At 35.6% G+C, this 20,067-nt stretch overlaps 1 protein-coding gene across 12 annotated transcripts in view; it reads right to left on the bottom strand.

Moving 5' to 3' along the window:
- Positions 1 to 20,067, bottom strand: part of SLMAP (sarcolemma associated protein) — a 128,314-nt gene that overhangs the window by 7,745 nt on the left and 100,502 nt on the right. For 7 of the 12 annotated variants that reach the window (XM_016205510.2, XM_016205515.2, XM_016205512.2 and 4 more), the window contains 7 exons: positions 17,835 to 17,915; positions 17,486 to 17,545; positions 7,729 to 7,851; positions 6,506 to 6,580; positions 3,717 to 4,037; positions 3,147 to 3,264; positions 226 to 397 (listed from right to left, as the gene is read on the bottom strand). In XM_016205510.2, the coding sequence (XP_016060996.2) occupies positions 226 to 397; positions 3,147 to 3,264; positions 3,717 to 4,037; positions 6,506 to 6,580; positions 7,729 to 7,851; positions 17,486 to 17,545; positions 17,835 to 17,915 (950 nt within the window). The remainder of the gene's footprint in view (positions 1 to 225; positions 398 to 3,146; positions 3,265 to 3,716; positions 4,038 to 6,505; positions 6,581 to 7,728; positions 7,852 to 17,485; positions 17,546 to 17,834; positions 17,916 to 20,067) is intronic. The other 5 variants (XM_016205517.2, XM_016205518.2, XM_087825048.1 and 2 more) reach the window with 1 other exon arrangement.

Genomic DNA, 20,067 nt, shown 5'->3' with positions numbered 1-20,067 from the left:
ACATTTTAATTAATTTTGTATATTTATATTTTTGAGGCCAAACCCTACAGATAAATTCTCTATATATGCACCATGATACATAGCTAGAAATCACCAAGCAGAGGTGTTCCAAGTATCAGCTTTATGATGGGTAATATAAATTTATTTTTAACTAGCATGAATATCTGGTTTGCTTTTGGCTTTAAGTCCAACCATAATTGGGCTTATAACGTCTTTTCGCTTTACCTCTTTCTGTACATCCTTTGCCTGGTTTTCAGCCTTACTGAGAAGAGTTTTTAAATCAGCTGAATCCCGAAGATGCTGTTCTTTCAGGGATCCCATTTGATTCTCAAGCTCTTTCCTAGTCATCTGAAGAATGCTGAGATCACTGGTAAGCTCTAAACTCTGCTTCTGAGAACTGTAAAATAAATATTGACAGTTATTCATGTAGAAACTAGACACAGCAGGAAGCCCAATTCCTTATACATTTCACCAGGAGGGATGGAGTGGATTTCAGAGGAGAAAAGTAAAGTATAAAACAGAGTAAGATATTTTCAATAAGTAAAAAGCATTAAAACACTAAAAAATACAAGTAAGTTTAAAGCTGTGTCCTATTTTCAGGTAATCAAATATACACAAAGGTTGAAATTTTAAAAATAGAAGCAGGAGGTGACTATATTTTGTTATATCACATTATATCAACTATCATAAAAAGATTCAGTGTAGGTCTTCTAAAGGAAAGAACAGCATGTACTTCAACTATTATAAGTACTTGACAAATAGGATGGGGGACAGAAACTCACAGTTTAGAAGGCACTGCCAACTCAAGTAGTGATAAACCTCAAATGAGAAGACACACCAAAATGGGGAAAAAGCACAGGACAAGAACCAGGAGGCTGGGTTCTAGACCTCAGCTCTGTTGCTATTTAGCTGTGGGATGTTAAGCAAGTCATTTAACTGGTATAATATTCTCTGAGTAAGCATTCCTGAGCTCTTAGATCTGTCAGGCACCATGTTATACAGACACAAATCACACAAGGAGAGTCTCAGTGCCCTCCACTGTCAAACAAGAAGACTGAACTCAATTTCTGAGGCTTTCTGGCTTAAATTCTATGATTACTTTTATAACTTGATGGGGAAAAACCCCAACAACCCCGATTTACACACTAGGAAAAGAGCTTGATAGGCATAAACAGAAATTCTTTATTAATTTCCTTCTACATCACAGACAACAAAGAACAAATAACCTGTATAGTGTAGTTGTGTTAAAGAATTTGGCTCCCAGGCCCTGGGCCAGTACTTAGTTGGTTAGAGCGTCGTCCCAATATACCAAGGTTCAATCTCCAGTCAGGGCACATATAAGAATCAAACAGTGAATGCATAAGTAAGTGGAAGAACAAATAGGTTTTTCTCTCTCTCCTCTCTCTCTCTCCCTGCCTTACCCCTCCCTTCCCCCCTCTCTCTTAAATTAATTTTTTAAAAAAAGAATTTGGCTCTCATATACAACTAAAATAGCTAAAGGAGGGTAAGGTTTTCAAAATGATAGTTTTATCCTTTCAGGATGAATCGTAAGACTCAGACTCAGATTCAATACTGTAACTGAGATACTATGGAATATAAATCACAATTTGATTGTATGCTAGGCAGATTCTTAGGGGGCGGGTCTGATGTCAAGCCAGTATAGCTAGGAACTAAATGGCAGAAAAGAAACTGTGAAGAAAGACTAGCTTCTAAATACAAGTATGCTGAGGAGGCTTACCAAATAAATTTAGAGATGCGCTAACCACTGAGCACATTGGCCAGCGCTGTTTTTGTTTTCATAAGCAGATAATAAGGTTTACTATATTTTGATATATTTGGCCTTTTGTTTTGTTTTTTTAATTTTTATTTATTGATTTGAGAGAGATAAGGGGAGAGAAAGAGAGAAACATCGATCTGTTGTTCCACTTATTTATGCATTCATTGGTTGATTCTTGTATGTACCCTGACCAGGGATCAAACCCACAACCTTGGCATATCAGGATGATGCTCTAACCAACTGAGCTACTTGGCCACAGCCTATCTGGCCCTTTATTGTTTTTCCCTAAAGCTTGTTTTCTATGGGAACTGACTTTGATCACGGAGTTTTTGCTAACTTCAATGCTCTTGAGGATTGTAACCGCAAGGCTAGCAAGAGAGTAATGACTCCCATTTTTGGTACACTGGGGAGAAGGAAATGGATTAATTAAGAGTGGCTTCAATAATAAACAGGTACTACTTTCATATTCTGAGTAAGAATACAAACATTATTTAAATAAAAATACAAAACAGATCAAATTTTTAAGGAAAAAAATAAATTTTGAACTGTAACAAATGTTTGTGGGAAAACAGGACTCCACTAAATTTGTTGAAATAAATCTATTACATTGATTGGTTTGCGTGTAAGGTACTGGATATTAGAAAGATTTAACTGATTAGCGAATTCTTGATCTTATATATTATTACTCTTTATATAACCCTGTTTGAAATTCAGAAGCTGATTTGTATCTTTCAAGAGTATGAATTCTTTTTTTCTTTTTTTAACTATATCTTTATTGATTTCAGAGAGAGGAAGGGGGAGAGAGAGAGAGATAGAAACATCAATGATGAGAGAGTCACTGATTGGCTGCCTCCTGCACGCCCCCGACTGGGGATCGAGCCCACAACCTGGGCATGTGCCCTGATGGGGAATTGAACCTGGAATGCCTGGATCCTAGGTCAACGCTCTACCGCTGAGCCACACCCAGCAGGGCTGAATTCTTTATTATAGTCATCTCCTGATCACCTTTATTAATAGAAGGGTCACTGGTGTAAAAGGAAAGCAAACTTATTTGATATTATCATTTAGTTTGTAGGGCAAGTTCAGTCACTAATTATAGATCTTTGCTGTTTGTTTAGGAATATTTTTGGGGGGAGGGAGCATTTAATGAATTTGTATTCCATGAGTACGCCCAAAGGAAAGACTGTATATCCTCATGTGGTGGTAGAAAAAAATGCTGAAGTAGTCATTTAGCATAGTTAACCTGCCAAATAGCCAAAATGAGACTGGCTGAACACTTGCTCCAAAAATACATTTAAGTATCAAAATTAAATTAAATTTAAATTTAAGGTAAAGAAATATTTGAAGCTAAAAAATAGTTCTTGCATACTTATGCAATTCTTTTTCTTGCCGCTGCAGTTCTGATGATAGCAAAACATTTTCCTTTTTTAGAGAACGGCATTCAGTTTCCAATACATTCCATTCCTTTCTCAATTTCTCTAGTTCACCTAAAAGAATCCCAAAACATATTCATTAATATAGGAACATAACTTCCATAACTGAGAAAAAAAAAAGGTGAAGAATTTCAAAGAACAACATACTTTTTTGCCCCTCTTAAAAATATGTAGATTTTATGTGGCTATTCTCAGATTCCTGTTAGTCTGCATCTATATCTCACGGGAAGTCCCATCACCTTAAACTTTTGTAGTTTTCACCCCCACTTCATTTTATAAGACAAATCATTGTTAATAGTATTTAAATAAAATATAAAATTATAAAAAAAAATTAGTTAATTCCAGAATTTGCAGACCTGTAGAATGTTTATAGCCCTAATATAAGACACTACTTTGTACAATTCATTGCTACCAAAGAGAAAACTAGCCGGAATGGTTAGTTTTTACAAGTTATAAGGTTATCATTGTCAAGAGTTAAGAGCTTTACGTAAAACACACTTATCCACCTTGTAGCCTTGTTGCTTCCTCTCTCTGCTGGTCCTCACACTGTTGACACCGAAGCTGAAAGCTGTTTTGCAGGCTTGTGATTTCTTTCTCATATTCTGACGCTGCTTTCCGCCACCGCTCAAGTTCACCTCGCACCTTCTTAAGCTCTTCTTGTAAAGAAGCAATGTCAGTGTCCCGCTCAGAGGCAGCCTTTTCTGCTGCTTGATGAAGCAGCAAAATTTCATCTCGGGCACTAAGCAGTTCATCTCGAGTGCTTGTGATTTCACTGTCCTTCTCTTCCCGGAGATTCTCAATATTGATGTGTAACCTCTGCAGTTGGGCTACAAAAAGTATATTTAGCTATCATTTCCTTAGTCCATAGCAATCAGGAATAAAAGAACAGCCCATATGGGGCTGTAGTCACTACACAGCCCAGGCTGTCACAGCTCCTTGTTGCTTTTGATTAAACTGTACAAGCAATCTGTGTTTAATACAGAAAATGTCAAAACACAGAAACACAAAGATAAAAAAAGCAAACTAATCTTTATTTTCCCCACACAGAGAAAACTGCTTCTAACATTTGGTACTTATTCTTCTAGATATTTTCTGTGCATTTACACACGTGTGAAAAGCATAATATGTGTAGTGCTCTCTATCCCGCTAGTGATGAACATCTCTTAAAAATAACAAAATAGTTTCACTGTATTTTATTGACGACTGTTTAGTTTTTAATTACTATAAACAATACTGCTTATAACACAATCCCAATTTTTTTCTTAGGTTGAATTCCTGGACAGGGAATTGCATGGTCAAATGGTAAGCATTAGAAAAACCTTTGATGCTCTTGATTCAATTTTTCTGTTCAAATATCAATTCTTTAAAGAAGGCTTCTCTGATGACTTACCTAAAAAAAATTTCTGTCATTCTCTAGCTATTTACCCTGCCCTTATTGGATATTGCATTATATATTTGCTTGTTGTATAACTTTTCCACTAGACTGTACACCTCATGCATGTTCTATCCCCAATACTAGCATAGTAAACAATCAAGAATTAATAAAATTGCCCTAACTGGTTTTGCTCAGTGGTTAGAGCATCGGCCTGCGGACTGAAGGGTCCTGGGTTCGATTCAGTAACTCGGTTGCAGGCTCGATCCTCGGCCCTGATTGGGGCTCAAGCAGGAGGCAGCCAGTCAATTTGTCTCTCGCATCAATGTTCCTTTCTCTCTCTCTCTCTCTCCCTCCCTCTCTCTCTTTCTCTCCCCACCCCTTCCACTATGAAGAGCAATGGGAAAAATATCCTCTAGTGAGGATTAAAATAAAAAAAAAAAAGAATTTAAATTAATGAACACTGCCTAACCAAAGCGGTAGTTTTTTAAACTTTATTTTTATTGCTGACACTATTGCAGATGTCCCCATTCAAAGAGGCACATTTTTAAAAGATCTGGTCTTATGCCCTCATGATGGAACTGGAAATAATCTGTATAAAATAATACTTTGTTCAGGACCAGAATACTAGTTTTGGTTACTATAACACGAGAAAAAATTCCTTAGGTACAAGAAAAGAATAATTAAAATAATTAAGAGGATTTAAGGTGGGGAGAGGAGGAGGGAGCTCCATAAATAAACATTAAAGAAAATATTAGGCCTTTTAAGTTTATAGGAAATACTGAGGTAACAGGTTCAAAATCTGAAAAGACACAATGGCCAATGGATTTGTGAAATATACATGCTGGCACTAGGGGGCACTCATTGATGCCTAAGTAAGGCATCTTTAAGACAAACGGCAGCACTAAGAATTTTTAGGGAAAACTGCCCATGTAAAATACAAAATGGCAATATAGATTCAAATAAGATTTATATAAACTAATGAATAGTAGCATTAAGCTATAATAAGGGTTTAAAAAGTTTTCAACTTAGAAAGAATATAACCTACACCAGAAATTCTAATTTGAAAATAATAAAATTTTAAAAATTTAATAACTTAAATATCCCACTCAAAAAGAAAAAAAGAAAACCGAAAGACTGGTTTTTCTCTGGGATATTTTAGGACAAATATCACAGGCCTCATACAATGACTCCTCATTTCTTCTGAAGTGAGATTTTTTGGTTTATTTAATTTTTTCTCACCCTATCTCTCAAGCTAAAAATTTAAATAACACTGGTTCTCTCTTTGACAATGAAGGCAAATTAATCTTGCTTTAGGAATCTTACAATAGCATAGAAAAGAAAGATCTCCCCTGGGGTATCTCACAATTACAGCCTCACAGTAACAGGAGCTCCAGTTCAATGAAAACCCTTGACAGGTAGGGGTCTTTCTGGTCATTTCTGTAATGACCCCACGATAGACAAATAGACAGGGGTTGTGAAGAGCAGCCTTTACCACTGAAGGCAGTGCTGGGACCATTATTCTATTTCATGTGGTACACACTTTTTGTTGCAATGCCAAGTGTGCTATGAACATTAGCAAAATGCCACCAACAAATTAAAAGTGCTGATGCACAGAGCAGCTCAAACTAATTTCCTATCTGAAGACTCTGTAGTAACTCGCTACAGTAACTCAGAAAGTGACAATCTTACCACATTCGTACCTTCACCCCTGCTCTTCCAACTCCAAGTGGCTATTGTTGGAGTACAGGGGAATCTTCCTGTGTAGCTTCTTAAAAATAAATAAATAAAGCTCACCCAGTTATAGTCTTAGATTCCAGGGAAGAACGAAAGCCACAAAAATTGGGAACCCTCCACACTCTTATTTTCCATTCCCTCTGAATCACTAAAAACTACCTCAAATGCCCTTGGAGTGTTCCGTACCTTGAAGAACCTGTATTTGTTTAGTAGATTCCTCAATTTGATTTCGATAGGCTTTTCTTTCTTCTTCCAAAAGAGCTGAAAGTAAAACACAGTATATCTAATTTTGTGAGTTAATAAAAGTATTCCACATTGGGCAGCTGGAAATTTCTTAAAAATTCTCTCTTAAAGCTTATTGAAGGAAACAAAAGTTAGGTAGTAAGTATCATCAGTATTAGCAGTTAGATAGTTAAAGATTTTAGGAGCACAACACAGTAAGTAGTAAGTAATAAATCTATTCAATTGAGTAGTGGAGTTTTCTAGATTTTTTATCACCAAGATAGTATGTGCTATTCTTCATGAGAAACATTCTTGATAGTTGTTAATCAGCAGTTTGAGCTTAAATTTAAAAAATAAAATCCTCAGGTGTACTACCAAGTACATAGAAATTACTAATTTCTGCTGTTTGCTAAATATTTTTTCCAGTATAATTAATTAGATTAGCCTAAGCCCCCTGCAGGTTCAAGTTAGATGAATATCAACTCTAAGTTCTTCAAGCAGCAGAAAAGGAAGGAGGCAGGAACTTCTCCCTAAGATCTTTCTCCTGTCAGGAAGGCAGCCTTAGAGAACATGAGGACTCCAGAGGCCACTCACTTTCCCTTCATTCTAAGACTTCCCAATGCACTAACTGATTACAACCAGGTAGTTAATGTGAATGATACAACAATGTAAGCTCTAGGGAACAGCACACACTCCACTGGCTGACACCACAGGAAAATGAGCTACTAGAAAAGAAATGGTTGGGACGTTAGTAGATTCTATACTGTGACCTAGCCTGACTCCTCCCATTTACTGATGAGTACACTAAAAAGTCACAGGGAATATAAATCTCCCTTACCTTACCTGAGTAGCTAACATTACAGCAACTAAGAATTAGAAATTTGTTTACATTGTTTTTTCTTTTTGTTGTGCTCAATATGTAATTAACTTCAAGATCTTTCATTGGTAGAGGTCTTTCATTATATTCACATCAGAAATGTGAAGGAAGTAGAGCAACTGAATTCTCCCCACTTTACTGATGTGAAACATAAATTCAGAGAGGTTAACTGAATGCCCCAAGGTCACTTATGTAATAAAGCTGTGGATCTGGAACAAGAGACCATGCTTCTGGACTTCAAGTTTGGGCCATTCAGTTACATCATGTTGCCTCCACATCCCCTAAAGAATCAAAGTAATCTTAATCTCACCTTGAAGTTCAAAGCATTTTTGTTTACTTGCTCTAGCTAGCTCCTGGGCTTCAATCAATTCCTTGCGAAGATGCTGAATTTCTTGTTTTGCCTCAATTTCTGACTGTGCACCCTGCAAGTCATCTGACAAAAATATGTTTATTTTAAAAGCAAGAGTTAGTATCACAATATAATCTCTACAACCAAAGATTAGCAAGCAATCTCTTTCATGTTTCGACATGCATAGTTAAACAACATAGTACAACTGGGTTAAATAAAACTTGGATGCAAATTATATTAAGCATTTTAGTCATTTTACCCTGGAGAAAGAATACAAGTACAGTTAAATAAATATATTAGTAACTCATGGTACGGTACTATAAAATACATATTAATACATACTATAATGATAAATTTCACTCATATAGTTTATGTAAGGCCTGAAATTCAGTAAGATAGGCAAAATGCTATTACCAATTTTGAAATTTTTTAATAACAAGTAACAACAATTTCACTTTTAACTTAACTGGAAATGAAAAAAACAGAAACAAACTTTTCTTCAAGAAAAAGTATTTTAGCATGATTTCCCCAGTTGTGGAATACAAAATAAAAACTAGGCTGAAAGCTGCACTGTGCTTTGTCATCACTGTTTTCCCAACACCACACACATAACAAATATTTGTTGAATTATTAAATGATGTAACTTAAATGGTTTTATTGAAATAAATTAGATCTACCATTACATCTCAAATATGTCCCTTCCCCTAACTTCTTTCCTCTCTAGTCACTCTGCTTATCTTTCATTGTATTAAAACTTTCTGCTACTGAATATTGCCTGAAATAAATCTAGTAGGCCATATTCTTCTAGCTCTATTTGGCTATTACTTTGGTTTAAAAATAGCTCAGGCATAGCTACTTTAATTCATCAAAAAAGAACTGAGGCCCTGGCTGGTGTGGCTCAGTTGGTTGGGTGTCGTCCCATGCACTTAAAGGTTTCAGGTTCGATTCCTGGTCAGGGCACAAGCCCAGGTTGAGGGCTAGATCCCCAGTAGGGGGTGTGCAGGAGGCAGCTAATTGATGTTTTGCTCTCTCATTGATGTTTCTTTCTCTCTCTCCCTCTCCCTTCATCTCTCTCTAAAAATCAATAAAAAAACATTTTTTAAAAGAGCTGAAAATAAAATTTCACAATACAATCGCAGTAAGAAATATTACATATACATATTTTAACACTCATTGATTACATGAGGGGAGAAAAGAGGAGGAGAGGAGGAGCGGAGAGAAAACTCTTCCTTATAGCAGAAAGCCAGCCAATAAATGAAAGTGGAATGGCAGAATTATGAAATCACTATTTGACACTAATATAGTAACAGTTGATTCAGGCAAGAATCATCAGTAGATGCTAAAATTAAGTAGATAACAGGAGCAACAGGATATTTACATATCAGTGATAGAACAATTCAATATCAGATACCTCCTGATATGATACCTATTATTATTATTGTTATAACCCCACCAAAAATAGATAGCTTGAATCTAATCATGAGGAAATATAAGGTACAGTCAAGCAAAGGGAAATTTTACAAATGAACTGCTCTTCCAATATGTCAATGTCATGAAATACAAAGAAAGATTTGAACTGCTCCAGGTTAAAGGAGATTAAAGAGACATGAAAACATAATGTGACGCATGACTCAGGATTTTCTTTTGTCATAAAGGTAATTACTGAGGCAACTGACAAAATGTGAGTAAGTTATGTGGATTTGATAATAGTAATATATATCAATGTTAATTTCCTAATTTGGGGAATTGTACAATGGCTATGTAAGAGAAACACAAAATTCACATGAAGTATTTAAAAGTAAAGGCTATCATGTCTCAATGTACTCTCAATGGTTCAGGGACATAGAGGGAGGGGAAAGGGAGATGGAGGGGGAAGATGGATAAACTGAATTTGGTAAAATGTTAACAGCATACAGGGTGAAATACTAATGTTTGGAGAATCTGGATAAAGAGTATAAACCATTCTTTGTTCTATTCTTGAAACTTTTCTGTAAGTCCGAAATTATGTCAAAATAAAAAGTTAAAAGAAAAATTTCTACATATATACACATACAAGTAAAGAAAATACGGTAAAATACTAACAACTGTTGAATCTTGGTAATGGGCATATATGGGTGTTTTTGATCTTCTTCAACTTTTCTCATGTTTGAAAGTTTTCATAATTAAAAACATCTCTTGAAATTATCAATCCTAATAATACAATCTTAGAACAAGACCAATCATTTCTTCCTAAATTCTTGTCCTTAACCTATCTTGCCCTTCTGCGTTTTATACTAGATTGTAAGACTAGAGCAATTCTTTTATTTAGATTAAGAACCTATACTGACTCCTTGTGTATCAAGTCCAGATATCTTTATCTGACTGTTAAAGTTCTCTATAATCCAGTCACTATTTATTTTCCTTTACTTACTAATATACTCAATTCCTAATAGTCTCCTTAGTAACTCCAGCTCATGACTACTTTCCTCATGCCATTTTCCTTTACTCCTCCAAACCTGCCCATCACTTAAAGCCCAGTCTCAAGCCTCTGCATCTAACCCCATGATTGCATCTAACTCCCAGCACACTGTGGTCTCTTACTTGACTTCTAGAGCTAGAGAGTAAAACTCAAGTAAACCAGGAAGCCCTTTCAAGTTCCCAAATTGTTTAATAGCATTTATTTTCATTTTTAAAGGAGCATGAATCCACATAGATACATCGGATTTTTGAAGAGATCTTTAAGATCAAGTAGCCTACTCCTTTCACTTGACAGTTGAGGAAATAAAATGAAATCTGAAATGGCTTACACATTTGGGAAGTGGAAGTGGTGGAGACAAAACTAAAATTCTCATTCTAGCTCAACTGTCTTTCCTATAAATCATAGTACCTTCTTAGTTATAGCACAGCTATTAAGCAGCATGCTTTCCTAAAAAACAACTCTTATTTTTCTCCAGAAATAAAAGGATTCATATTATTGGTTTCTTTTTAGTATTAATACATGTTAAATGCATATGTTTCACACTTCTGCTCCATACTATATGGAACACACTATATTCTATCTAATACAATGCTAGACGTACAGTAAGAACTTAACTATCTGATTTATATACAAGGCAATCAAAGATTTGCATCTAAAATGTGTTCACTTTAAAAATAATAATCATAAATAAATTTATGTGACAACTAAAGGACTATTATTTTGAGGAAAAGGATTCTTTTATAAATGAAGAATCATTATGTAATCCATCTTGAAGGTCTATTAAAGCAGACATTTCTTGTCTGCAGCAGAACAATTTTCTTCATCAGTGATGTTGTGAAACAAAACTAATATTTCTTTTTCAAATTAAAAATAATGGAACAGATTTTATGTTAAGTAATTATGTTTTAGGAGACAAATTTAGGCAATGATGAACTCATAACACAAGGATCAAGCGAATTATTTCTCTGCACCACATAATGAAAAGGAACAGCATTTAAATTAGAGCAAATAAGAGGCCATGCATCAAATCATGTAAATATATAAATTCTACATAGAGTTTGATCATAGAAGTGAGATATTGGCCCCACATCTTTACAAATTAAGTTTGACATAAACACAAATGACTATTCAAACTAATCAAGTAGTTAGTGTGTAGATCCCCTTTTCAGAAAACAAGTGCCAATTTTTTTTTTTTTTTTTGGCCAAAGACAACTGAACAAATCTTTTTCTGCTAAGGTTGATCAACGGCTCAAAGACTGATCATTGCATTTTATAGGGTTGTATGGGAAAATGCATTATTAGTTTATTGTGGTTTGGGTCCACTCTCATGGTGCCTTACTTTTGTCACAGAAAGGAACTTTTTGTTTTTTAACATGTTTTTATCAATTTTAGAGAGAGAGGAAGGGAGAGAGAGAGAAACATCAATAAGAAAGAAACATCAACATAGATCGGCTGCCTCCTGCACGCCCCCTGCTGGGCCTGTGCCCTGAGCAGGAATTGAACCTGCAACCTCCTGGTGCATGGGTCAATGCTCAACCACTGAGCAACACCAGCCAGGTAGAAAGGGACTTTTTGTATCAATCTACTTCACAATCTTGGAAAAAGTTTTATGATGAGCATTGGTTAAAAGTGCTTAGATGAAGATAATTGAAAGCCTTACTGAGCCAAATCCCCTCTATTTAGATGTGCAAGTCATATGGAAATAAATGTTTTTAGAAGCTGTGATGGCATGGAAAGATTAACAGAATCTATTTTTCCCTTTAACACAAATGGTTTATATTTTGAACTACCTGGTATACAGTATGGGCCAAGGGCTAGCTTTTCTCAGACTAAAGCTAAATCCTGTAAAGAGATCCACACCACGCAAGAACCCACTAAATGAACCAGCCTTGGTACTCGCAATACCTACATGATATCCTAATTAAATCTGGTGTCACTGTTTCTTCAGAAGAGTGACTAGAGAGTTAACTTAAACTCTGCTCTTTGTTCTAAACATGGCTGAGATGCTATGAACCACTTGGTAAAGGGCCAAATCAGAGTACCTTTTCCAAATTCTATTTTGCATATTTGCTGAAGGCTGATGTAGCCACAACATCCGTTAACTCATCAACTGACAGCAGTGATCTGGCTGAGGCAGCTGGCCGGGGGACCCGGGGGGGAGGGGGCACCCTTATTCAACCACCAGCACTCCTCCCTTTGGAAGGTCTGGTAGTTGCAGGCTTAGTCGATGAGAACAACCTTTACGATGGAGAAAGACCATTGTTCCATTGTGGGTACGTGCAGCCATGTGAGACAGTCCTAGGCAGCAGCCTCTTACTGCTGATTCTCACCCCTCTGCCATTGCTTTTGACCAGCTAGGTTCCTCTTGAAAACTGGACCTTTTGTGGCTCCTCTGTCCTCCCTATTGCTCTTCTTTCTCAATAATTTCCCCCCGCTACTATGGTCCACCTCTATGCAGAGAATCCCCAAAACACGGCTAGATGTGCTCTCTAAAGTTTCCATCACACCTATTTAAACTACTGTCAACACTCTTCCACAAGACTGTAGCCTCTGAATGTGTCTTACCTCAGTATCTCTTAGGTCAATAAATGTCTCAGAAATAAATGACAATGACTTTCTAGTCCTAGTTTCTGTCTTGCACATCTAAAAGCATTTCTAGTTCCTAGGGTAACAATATGAAACAAGGACACCTTTAAATGTGAAAGGGAGCACTTTTAATAATTATGCTGGGACAAAAGGCATAAATGGTCTCCAGGCACACCAGAGCCTACGGTCACCTTTCCTGTTCAACATGTGCCAAACTAAAACCATCACTTTCCTACCAGGATACCTCTTATTCCAGAAATAAATATTTCTTTTAATAATACCACCATTCTTTCCGTCATTCAGGGTCAAATGCTGGAATTATATCTTTCATTTCTCTTTCATATTCTGTGTCTCAGGTCTCTGGGTTTCAGATGATTACCAAAGGAGAGATGATAAAGACAAGAACAGGGCCCAAAACTGGGTTTTGTTCTTTTGTTTAAATGTCCACAACAGTTATCCTAGTTCAGACTGCCAATAATTACCTAAGCTTCCTAACCGATTGCCTTACCTCCAGCTTCTACCTATTCTAATTCATCCAACAAATATCCCCAAAATACAGGTCTGATCAAATTTCTGTGCTCAGAAGCCACTGAATTTTGCCAAAATAATTACTCCAACTTATAAAACACTCAAATGATTATGTGAACAAAGTTTAATTATACTGTATTTGTCAAACCCAACCCATATCGCTTGTAGTTCCCAATATTTCCTTTAAGATGACTTGATCTTTTCTTATAGTCCTACCCACTTAAAAAATATATCTATATCAATATATTCTCCAAAAGTCAAGAACTAAAAAAAACCCTGCAATACTATTATCACATTGTAAATAATAAGTAATTCCTTAATATCAAATATCCATTTAGAATTTAAAAACTTCCCCACTGTCTCAAATTTCTTTTGCAGTTGGATTGTTTGAATGAAGATCCAAACAAGGTTCACACATTGCATTTAGTTGACACACCTCTTAAATCTCTTTTAATTTATAGGATCCCCCATTCCTTTTTCTCCCTAAACCTTGCAATTTACTTGAAGAAACTGGGTCACTGTCCTAGAGAATCTTCCACATTCTGATTTGGCTGTTGTATGCGCACCACATCATTTAGAATATGCCCCATCTTTATAGGTCCTGCAAGTTGACCAGATTCAGGCTCAGATTTTTTATTATTGAATACATCAATATGGTAATGATAGAAACACTTTCAGGGGCATCTCAAATGATACTTCTTCCATGAAGCTTAAACTGCCTTTCCTCCCCATCTTCCAAAATAAAACAAAAAGAAACAAATAAAAAATCTGAACATTCTTTCTCCTTTCTTTGACTCCTAATGGCAGCATCCACCAAGACGCAGCTTATCATCTGCAACTTTTCTATCACCATTTGACTAGAAACTCCTCAAACTCCAAGGGCAGTCTATTAGACTTTGAAACCATGACAGGCCCTGGCACAATCCCTAAATAGAGCAAACTTACATTCCATACTACTTAGATTGAATTCCAGTTTTCTTCTTATTGTTTTTTTTTTGAAATGATTTCAAGCACATAAAAACCTGTGGTTTAAGCCACATCTTCAGTTTTCTTTCAAAAGTGGCATACATTGGTCGAAAATGATTAATATTTCAGGAAAAAGGTACTACTGCTATCATCCTTTCATTTACATCTTATGGTGAATGATTAATCTACTTCAGATTATTTTCTTAATCCTACATGACTAACAGGAAGGGCAGCATACTGTAACTGTAAATAAAGATTGGCTATTTTTTTAAAAGAAAAATAAAATTTGAAAATAATGGTTTAAGAAGTCACACATAGGGTTTCAGTGGGGAAAATAAAGGAGCTACTTAAATGTAGCTCCTTTCTACAGCTCTAAAGGTTAACATTAGAGTCTAATAATTTACTCTTTATTTAGGTAAAAATATGTCAGTCCATTGAACTTACACAGATTACAAAGCACACCACAGATAATCAAGCATAACCCAAATGTTTCTAATAAGTGGCAATGAATACATTATTTTTAACAATTTATACAACTCTTACAAAAGAAAAAAACAATGGAATAAATAACTATTTAGGGCCATGGTGACTTTCTTGGAGATATTTCGTAATATGCCCGTCTCTAAACTGGTGGATTTTTCTTTACATCTAATCAGTGACTGACTTAACAGTCTGTTCTTAAAATCAAGCTGCAAAATCTTTCACTAGGTGTTGATAAAGATACTACTTCATTAACAAAAATTGGCAATCATATAGCAATGTAAGTTTGGGGGTTCTGTTTTTGTCACCTTAACTTAAAGTAAGGTTAGGGAATTCTGACCTATCTTCACCCCAGCAATCACTGGCAGCATTAGTACACCAACCCTCCTTTCACAGGCACCTTGCATTTTCCAGTCTCTTTCTCTCCCATAACTTTCCCTTTTATGGGCACTTGTACGATATAATTTAGCCTTCCTGCAGTACTCAGGGATTTAAAAAAATTTTCCCTGACATGTGGCAAAGTAACAAACAAATAAACACATAACTATTATTATTTTTGAAGATCTAATTGGCTTTATTAAGTGATTTATGAATTGGGCAGCATCCCATCTAACAACTAGAAGGGTGATCTCTATTATTAATTGGAAAAGTTCCACCACCTGTTTTTCCCTAAAAGATAAAGTAGGAAATACTTTTTTAAACCTCACAATCTTATTCAATTAATGAAAAGTTACTCTTTAACAGACTGGTCTGCTTTCATCAATCACCATCCTCATCATTCCTATCAGTGTCTTTGTTACAGTGCCAAGCTTAGCATGTTATATTCCCAAAACCATGGTAAATGCATTATTTAATTTAATCCTTACAATAACCCTATGAAGTCAGTTTTTCCCAGTCTGACAAATGAAAAAAAGTGAAGCACAGAGGTTAAGCAATTTTCCCAAGGGCATATTACAAATAAATAACAAAGCTGAGATTGAGTCCAGAGCTCTTTGATTCTTAGCTTCTTGTCTAGAATGTTACTTTCCTAATGCTCTTGTGGTTTTATAACTTTAATGTAAGAGGTCTTTCATCAATTCATTCAACAAATATCTGAGTTTTACTGAACTTCTGGCACTGTGGTAGGCAACAGGATAAAAATAATATTGAGAACAGAGTGACATAAAATTACAAAAGCACTAATAACAGTTGAATAGAATTAATACAATCATAAATGCTACTTATAAAGCAATCTGAACTTGGCTGCTGAAAAGATTTCTGGAAGATTTCTATAGTAAAAAAGACCAAAAGAACAGCTACTTTTATATGACAGATTTTCATTACTCATTCACCTTCCCTCTTGTTTTTCTATGTTCCCCCAAAGGCCCAAGGGTTCTGACATGTTTTCAGTAACAACTTTTTATATAATAACAGTACTGCACTTCTGTGAAGAATCAGAAATGTTCCAAGATGAGATTTCTGGGCTATGCAAAAATAAATATAGATTTATTATTTATAACACTAGAAAAAAAGCATGCCTTATCAACATCAAAGGTCACCTGAGAAGAATGCTGGAAACTATGCTCATATTTGAGGACAAGGTGGCAATTTGCCTGGTCCAGTAATCCTCAGGGCTTCCCTTGGTAATGGAATTCAATCAAAGGTGGCTCAAAGAGCTATGTGAGCTTCAGTATCCATGGGGAAGAAAAAAGAAGGCCAGGATGCCCAGACTAAGGAACTCTAAGAGAATCTAGGTAATCTCTTTGTTAGCCACCCTCAATCCCATCATTACACAATTAGGCCAGGAGAAAGGTCATGCAGGATGAAATTAAGGCTTCCTTATATATTCCAAAGCTCAGGGTCTGAACTGGGAGATGCCTTAATAGCCCAGCCAGAGCATAAGTATTTCTACACAGAGAAACTTCCATAGCCTGCTTCTGCTGCTGATTTCAGAGAGCTGCCTGGTATTAGTCCATTGCCACCAACATGTTTAACCAATTGGTCTGAACTTACATGTCAACTTTTCCTGTGTACAATATGGCAATAGAAGAGTCTAAATGCTGACAACCACAGATTTATAAATAAGCCAACCCAAGGCACTTTATTTTAAAACGCTTCTATAAATGTTGATTTATTTCCTACTCATTTCATTCTAAAGAGTAAATATTGAGAAATAAATGTACTTCTTATTTAGAAGTGAGGCAAGTGAAAGAATTTATTACAAGCACTACTTATTTTAGCCCCACCCAAAATCTCTAGAAATGTGTCCTAAGAACCTGGGTATCTTTATTGGAGAGGAGGACCAGAAAATGAGGAAATTTACAACTGCTATTATATGATAACAGAGCAAACAGGTGGTTGTTTTCAACAAAGTTAATATTTTCACCTTTTTCTAATTTATGTTAAAAGTAGTAATGAGTTTCTATCAGAGGCATCAAGGTAAACACACAAAAAATTGCTGCATTTCATATTCTACCACTTCCTGCTTTGCCCTTCATAACCTAGACCGATACACATTATTTTACAATTTAAATATTTTTGTTTGAAACATTGACATCAACACCAACATTTTAAATTTTAGTTCCTGCTACTTTACAGAACTTATCTTAATCTTCTAACTAAAACTGAAAACATCACGTTATACATGAAATTGATTCTGTGGAAAAGGGCAAATAAATCTGATGCCCTGGTTTAAAATGTCATAAAAACATGTTAAAATACCTTTTAATAGGGACACTTTAGCAAGCGGTTCATTTAGGTCTTGCTCATCCATTTGGGCGTCTACAGGGGGAAAAAGATAATTACAAACAGTAGTGAACTCTATTAGCAAGCTGTTACTATCAAAATAAGTAACTGAAATTTATACTCCTATTGTATTTGAATAATTGAAACACACAGCTATTGTATTTGTATATTTTTATCCAAGATTCAAGAAAATGACTTGGTAAATGAAAGCACTGCTTTTTCCTCAGACACAAGCTTTGAAATCTCCACCCACATTAACCTGCATATCTAAACTGCTTGGTAATAATAACATCTACAAGTTAGTAAACATTAGGTTAAGGCTCACCTGTAGTGTCGTCACTACTTTTTTCCTTGCTTGGACTCAGAGTATCTGATAAATCAGATTCCTTTGCTTTTGCCTGGTTTTCTACCAAGAAAAAAAATAAAAGCAGAATCTCATTATAATTAAATAGCTTCTATCAAAAAGCTGCTTCAGGCTCTGCGTGCTCTAAATCTGCTTGTATGCAAAATACTTTAAATTCACTGAGTCACTGGATGTCTTACTTCTTCACCACTCTAGTCCCATATGGAATGCTGGTTATTACTTGCAGCTCATATTAAATTATAATGTGGGTCATGTCTGCTGTGCAGAGGGCTGGGGCTTTTGTTCAAGGCTGTCCACTGACCAACTGGAAACAAAAATGAAGCAAGCTTTGCTAAAGTATTTAAAGAATTGCAACAAATATAGCAAATTCCCAGGAAAATGTGGACATTTTATGAAGATGATCAAAGAAAATGGTTCTATTATATAAAAACACTAGTTTGCCTTAGTAATATTTATACTCATAACAAAAGTAAAATAACAATTATTTGTTATAAAAGTAACATTTGAAACAATAAAATTAATAGCCTTTTATTTTTTTACTTTTTAAAAAGCATCTTTTTTAATTTATTTATTATTTTTTTGTTAATCCTCAACCAAGGATATTTTTTCTGTTGATTTATTTTAGAGAGAGTGGGAGAGAGGGAGGGAAGGAGGGAGGGGGCAAGAGAGAAACATCAATGTGAAAGAGATACATTGATCAGTTGCCTCCCGCACTCACCCTGACTTGGGCCAAGGATTGAACATGCAACCCAGGTACATGCCCTTGACCATGAATCAAACCCATGACCCATACATGTACGGGCCGATGCTCTAACCACTTAGCTGCACTGGCCAGGGCAACAATGTTTCTATATATCTAAAGAAAATATAACTGTACCTGAACCACATTGAGAAAAATTTGTTTAAAAGATTTATATTTGCAAGTACTGTGCTGCCTGATTCAATGAAGACATCCTAGATATAGTTTTCAACCAAGTGCTCTTAAAAAATCCTAACTGTAACTCCAACAATTAATTAAAAGTGACTGGGAATGAATAAGGCCCTAGATTCTCATCTGAAATGCACATTTGTGTATATTATGGTATGCATTATGATAGCGCCTACAGAGACGGTTATTTCTCTGACCATAATCCTTTAGCATCTCCCTGTTCTCATTTAGGCCTTAGCCAATTAGCCATAATCTGGTCCCTGCATTAATTCCCACATGAGCTCTGTTTCAGTTAGGCCAGCCTCTTTAGAGGGCCAAAGCATGTCAGCTCATTATGACCTGCAATTCTTTGCTTAAGCTGAAATTCCCTAAACTCAATGATCACTCTCTCTACTTGGCCTATTTATTCTGTAAGATACAGCTTGAGCCCCATCACCTTTAAGGAAGTCTTCATATCTCCAGCATCCTGCTCCTTTTTATTGCATCTTCTCTGAGTCATATGTTTTTGAAATTAATCATGTCCTATTTCATATCATTCTGTTTGTGTGTGTGTGTGTGTGTATGTATATATATATATACACATACATACACACACACACATATATGTTATTTCTTTTTTTTTATAGAAACATGTATATTTATTTTTTAAATATATCTTTATTGATTTCAGAGGAAAGGAGAGGGAGGGAGAGAGAGAAACATCAATGATGAGAGAGTCATTGATAGGCTGCCTCTTTCGTGCCCCAAACTGGGGATTGAGCCCACAACCCAGGCATGTACCCTGACAGGGAATCGAACCCCAATCGCCTGGATCCTAGGTCGACGCTCAACTGCTGAGCCACGCCCGGCCAGACTATATGTTATTTCTAGTGAGATTATAAATACACTAAGAATATGATTATGTTTTATGTTATACACTTGACTGTACTGTTTGTGGTGTTATGTATCAAAACTTAAAATGCACATATCCACTTCTAGTACTTTTCCTAAGGAAATAGTAGACTACATACAGTACCTATAAAAACGCTCACTGCAGCATTGTTCATTATGAAATGGAAAACATTCAAGATATATTGAATACTATTAAGAAGCAAAAATAAAGTCTGTTAAAGAACAGTATGTATAATATGACCCCATTTAGATTAAAATAGCTATACATTCAGCTATAAATTTTTGTTGTATACATTTATTAAAATGTAGAAAGATCTACAACGGAGATACCAATAGTTACTTCTGGAAATAGGGACATGGTGGACATTTACTTTC

This window comes from Miniopterus natalensis, chromosome 15 (genome assembly GCF_054644295.1).
Source record: "Miniopterus natalensis isolate mMinNat1 chromosome 15, mMinNat1.hap1, whole genome shotgun sequence".
NCBI classification, from domain to species: Eukaryota; Metazoa; Chordata; class Mammalia; order Chiroptera; family Miniopteridae; genus Miniopterus; species Miniopterus natalensis.
The sequence above is the reverse complement of the archived record's forward strand: the minus strand, read 5'-3'. Positions and strand labels throughout refer to the sequence as shown.